At 34.6% G+C, this 13,275-nt stretch overlaps 1 protein-coding gene across 7 annotated transcripts in view; it reads right to left on the bottom strand.

The window, feature by feature from the left end:
* SACS (sacsin molecular chaperone) overlaps window positions 1-13,275 on the bottom strand; it is a 53,329-nt gene that overhangs the window by 14,436 nt on the left and 25,618 nt on the right. For all 7 annotated transcript variants that reach the window (XM_030275311.4, XM_030275318.4, XM_030275297.4 and 4 more), the window contains 5 exons: window positions 12,724-12,809; window positions 10,267-10,378; window positions 9,019-9,165; window positions 6,215-7,697; window positions 2,743-2,834 (listed from right to left, as the gene is read on the bottom strand). In XM_030275311.4, coding sequence (XP_030131171.4) covers window positions 2,743-2,834; window positions 6,215-7,697; window positions 9,019-9,165; window positions 10,267-10,378; window positions 12,724-12,809 — 1,920 coding nt within the window. The remainder of the gene's footprint in view (window positions 1-2,742; window positions 2,835-6,214; window positions 7,698-9,018; window positions 9,166-10,266; window positions 10,379-12,723; window positions 12,810-13,275) is intronic.

Genomic DNA, 13,275 nt, shown 5'->3' with positions numbered 1-13,275 from the left:
AGAAATCTTTTCCTAATTATGTTAGGTTTCTATCTCTTGGTAGCAGTATTTGGCAAGTTTTTTTACAAGAAAGCTGGGGCAATAGGAAAAGCTAATCACCAAATTCACACAAATATCAAGCTTCAATCCAAACCAGTACATCTTCAATTAATAACCATACCTGAAAATCCCCAGAGAAGCTGTTGTGCTAGAATACAATCAAATCCACTTTTAGAAAACATCCTGTGAACCACATACACTAAGTAAAGAAACAGTTACTAACTAGGAAAATACAGTTCACATTTTAGGAGAGCAAAAGTCAGATCTGTTTATCTTTGAACAACACAATAAAAACAATTGCACCCAAAGAAACAATATAAAACGTTTCTATTTCTGCAACTGTATTAGAAATCTCTCTCATGGAATTTCTACAGCTATATAAATAAAATTCTTGACATATTAAGATTTCTAAACCTGTTAAAACCCCCTCTAATACTTACTATTTATAGTAACATACAACTTCTATGGCAGTGCAGTTCTACAATTATGCAGAATCATTGAGTGAAGAATAATTTAGGAAGAGGTAGAATGAAAAGTAGGACACCTGAATCTTGTAAAAGATTATCTAATAGTATTTAATAATTCTCAGAACATTTAGAAGAATACTTGCCATATTTATTTACAAAAATATGTTATTTTAATGAATGAGAGGCATAGTACCAAGACCAAGTACCTAGAAAAACATCATTCAAAGAATCTGCCAGAATAAAAGAGAGACAAAAGCAAGACTTCAATGTGACCTAAAATCTCCCCAGTAATTAAAAAGACTAGAAATACTTCATTGCAGTTATGAGACCAAGCTTGCAAGGGAAGGAATGTCCTAGAACTCAGCAAGGGACTGGTTTAATAGCATACAGGGATTTTTCTGTTTCTGTCACGTCTGTGTTTTCTGTTTAAGATGTATTCAGGCGTATACTGTATTTCCTTTTGGTTGTTTAGCACTATTTTTTAATTTAAGCCTGCTTTTAGATTGCTTTGTGACATTGACTCGGAGGAAATTGTCTAGGAAAGCACATCTCAAAAATCAGCTGAAGGTTTCATCACACAGAACAGGCATTTTTCAATACTAACATTGCTGTCTTACATAAAATCTTCATCCATCTAACCTCACTGTTGTTGTCTTCATGCCTATATATAAACATTCCTTAAAAAGTACTATTAAACAGTAGCTCCTTAGGATTCTATTCTAGATTACAAATATTCCGTGTCTGGATACACAATTTAAAGTAGTCATTACTTTCAACACTTAGCATTCTGTTTAAACACAGTACTGAGGGAAACACAGTACAGTAGAGAAAAAAAATTAAGCATATTCTACTGCATTAACAGACATAGCATCCATCATCTAATTTGCTGATGGGATTTTGAAAATTCTGCTTTTTAAAATAAAGGAGTTTTTTGTAATAATTTCAAACTTGATGTCCTTCATATTGAATCAAAGTCACAGATTTAATATATTCAATACAGTTTATGTTAAATATGTAGATGTTTTACTCTATGCAAAAAGTCACTTTATTATTTTTATTTTTTCATAGATACTTTGCTATAGTTTAAAAATTTATCATCTTGCCTCCGAATGACCTTATTTTTCTTTTGTTTTCGACAATGAAGGAATGATCAAAACATGAAGAAAGGAGGAGTTTCAGAACTCAACAAAAAGATCAATAAAGAGGAAAGATTTAAAGGATTGAAGGGGAAAAAGGTCAAAACTCAGAAGAAACAGACTAAATGACTGAAGGTCATGATAAAGGATATAAAGAAAAGCAAATCAAGACTGTGAATAACAGTATTTTACATCTAGCTCTAACATCTCCAGTCTGAAAGAATTCTGATGAATCAAGTAACTAAAAAAATAGAGATAAGACTCTTTTCCTGAAAAGTACATCTTCTAGACACTTAAGAACAGTTTACTTTTAAACAGTATTAGTATATAATAAACTAAGAAGTGGCTTGGTTTGTGAATTGTGTTTATGTGAAAATATTTCTGAGATTTAGGCTTCAAATTTATTAATCAAATGGTAAACACAAGGGTGGAAAGGTAAGTGCAAACAAACTCTGAGAAGAATAGATACCAGAAAAAAATTAATTTTGAAGACAGTTAAACATAGAGGTATAGATAAAACAAATTCCTTTACTATGTCTTTTGACCATGATTGGGAGTATTTCAGTAGGTCCACCCTGACACAACCATAAACCATGACTTAAGAATCAGGAAACACATTATAAAATTATTTTATCTACAGTGTGCCTGAGGCTAGATACTTAAACTGACTTAAACAAATGTTTTGGTTAAAAACAAATGTACTGAAGTGATCACCTGCAACTATGAGTTAAAAGATGATCCACATTACTAAAACCATGACACAGCTATTGCATATGCAAATATTATAAATATGAAACAAAATTAAGACTGTCTTAGGTGGAAGAATAGTATTTGAATAAAATTCTTCATCCTTGAATACATTGTACTACATTTTATCACAAATTTTCATCCTTCTTCCTTTGCCTTTTTCTTTATTTATAATTTTTCATTTGTGTCATTTCAATTCAAAGAAGTCTATCATATCTTAATGGGTTTTTTTTTTAGATGACTGTCTTATTTATGGGAACTCAGCTTCAAGAGACATTACTTTAAACTTGGGTTTAGAGCTAGTCTATTTGAACCACTTAAAGTTCTGCAAGAAAATACAAAAGACACATTACCTCGGCTTTTGGCAGCTTCTTTCAAAGCCGCAAGGACCTCAGGCTTCAGGTCATCAGAGAGTAACCTTCCCTCCAGGCCAGGAAAGAGTGATCTAGAAAAAAGAGAAAAACAAAATCAAAAAGGCCCCCACACTTTAGCAAACCTCATTTATTTGTTTTACTGTTTAGACATCACCAGCATGGTAATCATGGTAGAACATGCATGCAAAGCAGTCATGTGCATATGCAGACTAGGGCTTTCAGTGGGTATTTTCTGGCAAATAAAAAAGTTATAAATTTAGAAGCAGAGAGTAGTAAGAAAGTAGTCTTTCCAACTACTCTTCTTTTCAAAGCAGGCCTAAGCAAGTTTTCTTTGATAGAAAAACTGGGATTAAAAAACTATTTTCACCTATTTGAACTCTAACAAAAAAAAAAGTTAGAATATATGTCTATGTCTCCTAGAATTCTGCTTGAAAGTTTTACATAAAATACAACACATAATCCTAGAAAGTCACTCAGATCTGTGGATTTGAAAAGATCTAAAGATTTCAGAAGCTCTGTAGTCAATACTTAAAATTACTGTGCCAAGAGTCAGTCTCATCCTCCACTTCTCTTACTTTGGCAGTTAAAACTAAATTAGTTTTCAGGCTTTGGTTTTTGTGTGAAATCAAAAATAAATATCCAGTTTAATCCTGATCACGGTTATGTTCATTAGACATAAATCAATACAGAATCTTGTTCTTCCACAGTTAGCAGGAAGAAAATTTCTAAGAGCTAATTTTACCTTCTTGGCAGGCTCCAAATTTCAATAAGAGCCAATATCCTAAATTCAAAAGGTTTTGAAACATCTAACATACATAATTTATGATACTTAAAACATTAGAATTAAAGATACTTCATGCAGGCAAGAAGAGAGGCAAAGAAAGCATTACTATTTCAAATTCCTGTTTCATCACAGCTAGCAAGGATATTTATGCCTATTACAATATGCTTTTGTATCAGTTTTATAAGACTAATCAAAAACCAGGTCCATTACCAATGGAACATGAACTGGAATACTGGTATCCTTAAGTTTCAAAAAAAGTATCTTATGACTAGTTGGAAGCAGGGCTCTAATTTGTTAGTCTTGTCAAGGGAATGTTTTCTGTGTTAGCATACTGGCTTAACTTCTAGAAGGACTAACAAAGTGAAAGAACAACAAAAGATAAATCACCTCACAGTAGATGCTAAAAAACATTGTTTTTTTTTTTTTAAGAAAAAGACACCAGAATCATAGGCCCCAAGTACCTTTAATCTCCTGATAAATAACCTGAATTGTTTAGAGCAAGAAAAGATTATGGGTTTTTGACTATGGGTTTAAATTTATGGAGCTCATGGTGTGGGTACAGCAGAAGGCTACTGTGGCAGGTACATTCTTCTCTCTCTCAATATTTTTTTAAAGAAGAGCAGAGAAAGAAGAAAGAAAACAATTTCTATTTCTACTCCTGTTTTTCTCATGTAGAATGTGTTTGGAGAATTGTTTACTTGGGGTGATTACTTGATTGGATTCTGGTAAGGATTGTTTGAGCTTGAAGCCAATCAAATCTACCTGTGTCTAGAGAGAGTCACGAGTTGGTAGTTAGATATAGTAGTTAGAAAAAGCAGTTATGTACTTTTAGTATATTCCTTAAATATTAATATAATATTAATTATTAATATTTATTATTTGATACTAATTATTAAATATTTAGTGTTCAATATTAATAATATTTAATATTCATGTGTTATAGTATAGTTCTTATAAAGAAATCATTCAGCCTTCTGAACTAGAATCAGACATCATCATTTCTTCCCACCGAGTTTACCCACATTTACAATAGGTTACAAAGATGATTAAGGCATTGGAGCAGCTCTCTTACGAGGAAAGGTTGAGGGAGCTGGGCCTCATCAGCCTCGAGAGGAGACAGCTCAGAGGGGACCTCATCCATCTCTACATGTACCTGAAGGGAGGGTGTCATGAGGGTGGAGCCAGGCTCTTTTTTGCAGTGCCAAGGATTCAGGCAATACAACAAGAGGCAATGGGCAGAAACTGATGCACAGGAAGTTCCAGCTGAATATGAGAAGAACTTCTGCACTGTGCAATGACCTAGTACTGGAATGAGTACCGATTGTTCATAGAGGCTGTGGAGGAACTCCCTCACTAGAGATACTCAAGAATCACATGGACACAACCCTGAGTCATGTGCTCTGAGACAGCTCTGCTTGAGCAGGGCGGTTGGACCAGATGACCCCCTGCAGTCCTTTCTAACCTGAGCCATTCCATGATTCTGTTTAGAATATAACAGAAAAACAACAGCAGCAGGCTTGAAGATATGCAAATTGTTTTCAAGAAGCATGGGAAGAAAAGTTACTTGCATCCAGCTGCTTTTCTTTAAGATTGGCTGTCTATATGTATAGTCAAAACACAATTTACCTAAGGACCTCACTTGAAGCACTTTTTTTACCTTAATACCACCTATATGGGCACACTCCAACCTACCTCAACTTCCCTTTTAAACAGTCGACAGAGCAGTAAAAGCAACAAAACATATGCTAAGTGTCACATTCTTTCAAGCTGAGGGTCTGGAAATTTGTGGAACTCTGAGGCAAAGGAGAAGGAGGGCTCATTGTAATCATGCACAGAAGTAGCACTTTTTAAGAGGAAACACCGGGTGTGTCTGAGTGACTTCAAGCCTCCTGTCTTTAGACATTGTGTGCAAAATGGTCCAGATTTAACAAGTATTTAATACAGGCAAAATCAAAATCCAGTATAGATGTAAAAAGCAGTAGTTATGCTTTCTCTCCAGTGATCCCAAGCTCGTTCATTCATTCAATAGCTAGCCTGCTATTTGCTATCCCCTCCCCAGTGTCAGTGCAAGTGCTTTTGGCTGATGAAATGAGAATCAAATTGGAACACTGATGCAGCTGAAAAATAAGCAAGGAAAAAAACTAATTGGAGAGGGACTGGAAAGAACAAAGGGAGAGCAGATGCAAAAGTCAGCCATCATAATATCTGCTTATTTCCTGAAACCAGTTTTTAGTATTACCTCACTGAAATTAAGTTTTGTGATTAAAAAAAAAAAAAGCCAGACGTAATCTCAAGCTTTTAGTTTAATAAAAGCCCTTTGCATTACCCAATTTAATGAGCTTCCTAGTATGTATGTTTCTAATCTTCTTGTATTTGTAATTCCAAGAAGAAAATTAACTGGAAACGTATCCTGAGGTATTCTCTTAAAGCACAGATCACACAATTCTTTTATACAGGGTTAATGACAAATGGGTGTCAAACTTTTCAAATGAGACATATGCACAGACATATACATATATACAGAAAATTGAGTTCTATCTATGCCTTATTTCATCACAATACAGGCTGCTGCATACCTTGTTTGTTGACAAGCAAAGAACAGTCTGAAGCTCTGTTTTAACATATAAATTAAAAAAAAAAACTCCCCTCCCCAAAAATTAAGCATACCTGGGATATTCTTCTGAGGTTATGTAAACTACGTCTTGTTCTGACACAGATGAGGAAAAAGGAATAAAACTCCCATTCTGCAAAGGCAAAAGCTCCAATCCAATCAGTTCACTGTAGACTCCATCAGAAAGCACAAATTCTAAAAGATTAAGCTTTTCTTCAGCGGGTCCACTGTGCCCAGATTTCCTCAGGACTTGCCGCACTACAGCAGGAGTCACTTTTTTCACAGCTTTAGAAGTAGAAATAGTAAGATGCACCGCATTAGCAATATTTGCTGGTACCTTAGCAATCTGCTTCCCTGAATTCTGGAGGTAGTTGAGAACAGACTGTGTGTACTCCAAACTCTCATCCATTTCAGAAAAGTACACCTGTTCCACCTTTATCCACTGATTACTCACTGAGTAAATAACTGGATGCTGGAGCAGATCTTTAAAGAGAGGTACTACAATTGGTTTCCAGGGTACCCTGATTTTGTTCTCATCAGGCCATAACCTATAAATTCTTTCAGGTGACAATGGAAAATCTGAATTCTTCTCAGTCTCCATTCGTTTGATAGCTTCCAAAATAAGGGTGGTATATGCCTTAGGTACTATATTTACCACAAGAAGGTCATTCCACAAAGCTGCTGGATCTCTCCACTGATCCAACTCTCGCCATTTGATACTCCTCCTGTTGTCTGTGAGACCAAAGAAACCACTAACATGAACTGGAAGTCCAGTTTTGCTTTCTTCACCTGGAGGCAAAGGCAGAAAACAGAAAGCTCTTCCTGAAAAGTCTGCTACAGCTCCATTTTCCTCCTCGTTAGCTGCTAAAGACATTGCTATTCCAATAGTAGGAACAAATTTCAAGTCATCAGCTAAACAATCCAGTTCTGTGCACATTCCTCGACCACCCACACAATTACACACTAACCAAGATGTTTTCTGTGCGTCCTTAACACTCTCATCTTCTACAACTATATTTACATGGTATGTCACACATGTTATGCTATTGCTTGGAACTCCCTTACAATACTGATTTATTGCAGTTCCCAGGATTTTGATAGAATTGGGTCTTTCGTGTTTCAAGGCCTTGTTCTCGCTGGCAGTTACTCTAAACACCAGCCTCTCTGTTCCATCAGCTTCCCGAACGTGCAATGAAACATCCTGAACACTCTTCAGGAAAAGCAATACTGTGTCTGCATCTGTTCTGAAGGATTCAAACAGCTCCAAAACCTTCTGTTTGTCGTAAACATTGCTGCTCAGTTGGGAAGGCTGCAGACGAAGTGGGAAACGAAAAAATGTACCAGGAAAGTTTCCATTCTTAAAGGTTTCTTTAGTGCTGCCAAATACACCAATGAAAGGTGCAAATTGGTCTGTAAGTTCATTTATTTCCTTGCTATCTTCTTTTAGATTCCAACACTGGCCTGACTCATGAGGTCCAAAGAGGGTTTGATGGGGATCAAGCATTCCAATCTGGTCACCACTGAAGATGCTAGGGACATCTGTATCCATAAAAACCAACAATTATTAATAATTCTGAAACAACATACTTTAAAAATACAGTGTTAAGAAACAAATTTGAAAAAGGCAAGAATAAAATATTCTAAAACTGTGATGAACTGAGTACAATTCCCCAGGGAAATGGCTGAGTCACCATCACTGAAGACATGCAGATGTGACCCTTAGGGACATGACTTAGTGGACTTGGTACTATTAGGCTTATGGTTGGACTCAATGTTCTTAAAGGTCTTTTCCAACCTACATGATTCTATGATTCAGTGCTTGCTAACAGAGAAGAAACAAGCATACACCTATTCTGCAGCAGAATATATAAATAGTCATTCAATGATTTGAGTTCTAGCAGACAGTGAGCAACAGGAAGTACAATTTCTTTCAACTACATACTTTTATGTTTCCAGTATTTTCAAGGAAAAAAACGATAAATTAATTTTTATATATTATATATATATATATTAATATATATTAATTTATATATAATTTATATATATTTACACACTATATGTGTGTACTACTAGATTCGTACTTCACAGATCTTGAGGGGTGGCAGACAGTAATTCTGTATATTTAAAAGAACAAATTCACAGAATTATCAAACTACTGAATGTATTTATTTCATTCGTGTTCAGCTAGGTAAAATATTGTTAAAAATATAATGTGTATTAGAAATTCTCTTCACAAGGCAAAAATTTTTATTTTGGCAAAAATTTGCCTCTTTTCTGGCACTATGATAACCGTGGAGACTGTAAGCATTATTTATGCTTCTGTACCACAGTAAAACAATCTGGGAGAATAATAGATTTCAAGACTGAATATTAAAACCTTGCAAAACAGTATGTACTATCTTCTTTCAAGTGTAAATATGAATATACCTCTATTACATAATATCTTCTCTAGCAATAAATAAAAATCACTACTTATTATACAAAGAACCTGCAGAAGACTTTCAGTCTAGTGAGTAGAACTTTCACACTTCTACCTGGATACCTACCCTATATTATGAGCCTTTAAAAAATTAGCAGCAATGTATAATTGAAATATGAGTGTAAAGGAATGTTCATTTCAACATAAAGGACTAAGTACATAATGATACTAATAGAACAATCTTCTTCAAACACCTTCAAAATCAAATATATACCTTATAGGATTAGAGAAAAATAGGAATGCTTTGTAAGAATATCTAGCCATTAACTAATTTTAAAACACACAAGAGAGAATATATTACATGTTTATGAGTATCTAAAGTAATTTAACTATTATAAACGTCAACATTATATTTTTAAAATAACTAACTACTAAGATTACCTGTTATATGATAAACTGAATTAAAGCCAATTCCAAATCTTCCAACTTTCAGGGGATCATCCTTCTTCCTGCTTCTTGCTATCTCCTGTATACCATGCCAGTCCTCGGGGGTGAAAACTGCATCATTGTATGCATAAAATGCTGGCCCTATAATAAACAGGTAAAAGTTAAAAAGATAACAGAAAAAGAAAACTATTTAATGTTTACAATTTTTAGGAAATGAACTCACAGACCTGAGAATGCATTTCTTTGAAGTATATATGCATGTGCAAATTTAATGGGGAAGCTATGACTCTAAGCTGACATCAAATTATGCCTGGTAATGAAAGAAAAAATAAAAAAGCAAAATACAAAGGCAAGGAGATGAATTTACCTCTGTAAATGGTACTTAGATTTATATTCTGATGTGTTATTTAATTCTTGCATCCATACTTTAAAAGAATTATTCTGAAAAACTGAACAAAAAGCAGAAAACAACTTCTGAAAGAAGTGTCATGTGGCACAAAGCTTAAACTCAATCTGTTCAGACTATCAAAACAAAGTTTGAAAAATGTACTAGTCACAGTCTGAAGATACCTCCACTGGAAGGGAATACAAAGCAAGATAAAACAATAACCTGTGTCTAGAAAGCAAGACAGACAAATTCATATTAGAAGACATAATAAGGCTATTAACAACTGAAAAAAGCCAGAAGAAAGAACTAGTGGATCATCCATCATTGAAACTTCAAATCACAGCTGAATGCCTTTCAGGATGATAATGCTAAATAATTTTTAAAATATTATTATTATTATACATAATTGACCTTTATCTCATAAAGCCATAATAAATTATGCAAAAACCTTAAAATTTCAAAAAACTGGATTTGCAGTGTACAGACAACATGGAGCAAAGTTTTGGGTATAAGGTCAAGAGAAAAAGGAAGAAAACTGAACTGCCTAGAGAATGTTGAAATGTAAAGGGAAAGGTCTTCTTTACATTAAAAACTGGTGTGCTGACTTGGGCTTCATGTAGCTGGGGCTGTGTTTTGGATTTGTGCTGGAAACAGTGACAATAACACAGGGCTGTTTTAGTTATCACTGAGCAGGACTGAAGCAGAGCCAAGGCCTTTTCTGCTTCTCATGTGACCCAAACAGCAAGTGGGCTGGGGCTGCTAAGGAGCTCAGAGGGGACATAGCCAGGACAGCTAACCCCAGACAACATGTATATTGAAAAATAATGGCCAAATTTAATAAAACTTATACTTACCCTGATATTGTGCCATGTCCTTTGACCATAACGTTTCTGTTCCATACTGAGTTTCATCATATAGAAACCTAACCTCCGTGGCACCAGCATCTTCTGCATTCTGTATCAGTTCCTGAAGCAGACAAAATAAATCAAAGTATAATGCAGTAATACATATTCTAGCAATGGCTTTCGAACTTAAACAGTAGAAAATAACAAGCAAATTTCTCAAGTATAATTGTTTTTGTACGTTTCAACCAGAATTGTTTTATCCAGTTTACCTGCATGGGAATAGGTATCCTTATAAACAGATATTCAGACAAACACTATGAATATTATTTGAATTTGGAGCTCAAATACCACACAAAATCAGTCACAAACTACTATATTATCCTAAGAATCAGAACTGTAAAAGTCTCAAAACAAAGCAACTGTAAGAAGAGAAAAAAAGACTTTTATGTTTATCGAAGTGTATTATGTAAGTCCTTACAAACAGCTGCTTAACAGTGAGGCAACCGTTCACAAAAGAGTAATGCACAGCATTCTTCTTTACATCAACTGAAGCAGGTTAAAGTTAACATTTTACAGTATGAACCAACCAGCCCTGGGCCATGGTGCTCACGCTTCTAACACCCCTGCAGCAAAGGGCTGCAAAACAGTTCTGACCAGTAGCCCCCCTAAGTCACGAACCAACAGAGCAACAGCCCTGCTGAATGCAACCCACAGACTGGAAAGAGACTTATATTAAGGTTGAGTATTTGTTAAATAGCATTAGCAGTGGTGAGAGCTACAGAAATCTCAAATGTCAGTAAACTACTTCTGTAAACACGACCATTAATAAAATATGCCTATCCAGTCCTGTTTTCATCAACAGTAGACATGTAAGCTTGATTATAAATACCTACAGGATTACAGCCTCACACAATGGTCTATTTACACTGAATCATCACAGTGTATCAGGGTTCCAGACACACAGACATGTGTGTCTGTTATGTGGGAGTGTGCAAGTTTGGCATAAGCAAGTATTTGAAAAGCAACATAGATATATAATATGCAATGTATTCACACATTTTAATTTCATCCAGTTATACATAAGAGACTTGATAGCAAGATGAACCTGTACTTTAAAAATGCATCAACTAGCAGAAAATATTTCAGATTAGGTTGCATTCAAGTATACTACTGAGACTATACTATAAGGTCACTGTTATCGAATATCTGGTTCCAAAATTATAACCTTTTTATTTTGCAGTTTTTGATAGTATGTTCAGTCTATAATGCATATTATATTGTCACTTCTACATAGTTGTGAAGTATTATGAGATAGCAAAAAAATACCTACAGTTAAGCATAAACAACAAATGCTTAAAGAATCTTTACAAGATATTTATATGCAGTTTTTCTTCTAAAAGAACAATCATGACATTCCTTCAAGAAGAAACAGTAAGATAGCCCAAAGTTTCCAGAAATATTAAATACTAAGTATGGCAATCACCATGAAGTCAGACTTGCATTCATGCTGTGGCACACGAGGTAACTGCTACATTCAGCTCTAACAGTATTGTATCTGAAGAATCAAAACACTGAAATAAATTGTAAGGTATCAGCAAAATTCCTGGTAGCAATCTCTCTCAAACAATCTGTTAACCCTAAACTATAAACTATGAACTATGAAAATAGCACCATTTCTACTTTTAAATTTATCTATCTGATTTCTAAGGACCTTTCCTTATTTCTTCATGTTGGAATGAAAATTTGGGTTAAAAATATTCAGGAGATTTGAACCCTTCTTAATTCAAATGCATTTTACAGATGCAAATAGTATTGAGAAATAATCAAAATGTAAGCACCCCTCCTACATACAGACACTACTCAGAACATACTCAGGAGGAACTTTGCCAAAACAGTTGAAAATATGCTTATCTTGGGCATTCCCACTAAACACAATCAGCTTTTAGTTCCATGGTTGCAAACAAGACAACAGACATAAGGAACTGTCGTCATCTGTCAACATTTGTATTTGAGTGTTTTGAATGTGTGCATGCATGCATAGACAGATAAGATATATCTATATCAAATCCCATTTGTTAGAACCTAGTATTCCATACACTAAGAAAATTAAGTTCCTACCACCCATGTGATGAAGCATGCTGGATGAGAAGTTTAACATCCAACTAATTACCCCAGATGCTCTTAAAAAAAAATCAAACTGCCATTTTCCGACATTATCATAGTAAGCTATGATAAATCACACAATTCATCTTCTACTGAGCAAACTCAGAAATTTTTAAAGAAAAAAAAAACAAACCACAAGAAGCACACAACTCATTTTGCCTTGTCCACAGAAATGGACACACATATCTTCTGTAGTACAGTGAATATAAGATAAAACAACCGCAAGATTTGCTGGGAAATGTTGAATTTTGGCATTATGTCATTCATATTAAATGACTGTTAAAAATATTACTTATTGTCTACCTTAAGAATCTGTCCTCCTTCTGGGTATCTTCTTAATATATCCTTTAGAAAATCAACAAGTGGTGGAGTTGTTTGTCCAAAACGACCTAAAAACAAATAAATAAATAAGCTGTGTATTATGCTACTATGCACTTAATTTGAGATTTAAAAAATACTAAACAATTACTGGAAACAATAATTTCTTAAAATTAATTCAGGGCTTATTATTGTAAAATCTTGTCTTTCCAGAATCAGCTGTGACAATCCTACATTATAAATCTTTTAATTAAAGAAGGTGAAACAGTAATCTTGCTGTTGAAGTCAACAAGCTGTTTCATACCTAGATTAAATAAATTTGGGGGCTAAGTCTTACAACTGTTATACCACAATTCCAACTACCTGATGTTCAAAACCAGAAATTTCTAAAGGACTACTACTTTTTAAGTAGCAGGACAGTATTCTAGGGCAGCAGTGGCTCTAACTCTTTTACAGCCAGTGATGATCTGTACTGACAGGTACACACACAGGCACAGAGGGTTTTGGCTCTAGTGTACACTTCCTGTTCTGACATAC

Source organism: Taeniopygia guttata, chromosome 1 (genome assembly GCF_048771995.1).
Source record: "Taeniopygia guttata chromosome 1, bTaeGut7.mat, whole genome shotgun sequence".
Lineage (NCBI taxonomy): Eukaryota > Metazoa > Chordata > Aves > Passeriformes > Estrildidae > Taeniopygia > Taeniopygia guttata.
Note: the sequence above shows the minus strand (reverse complement) of the source record. Positions and strands in the feature narration are given on the sequence as shown.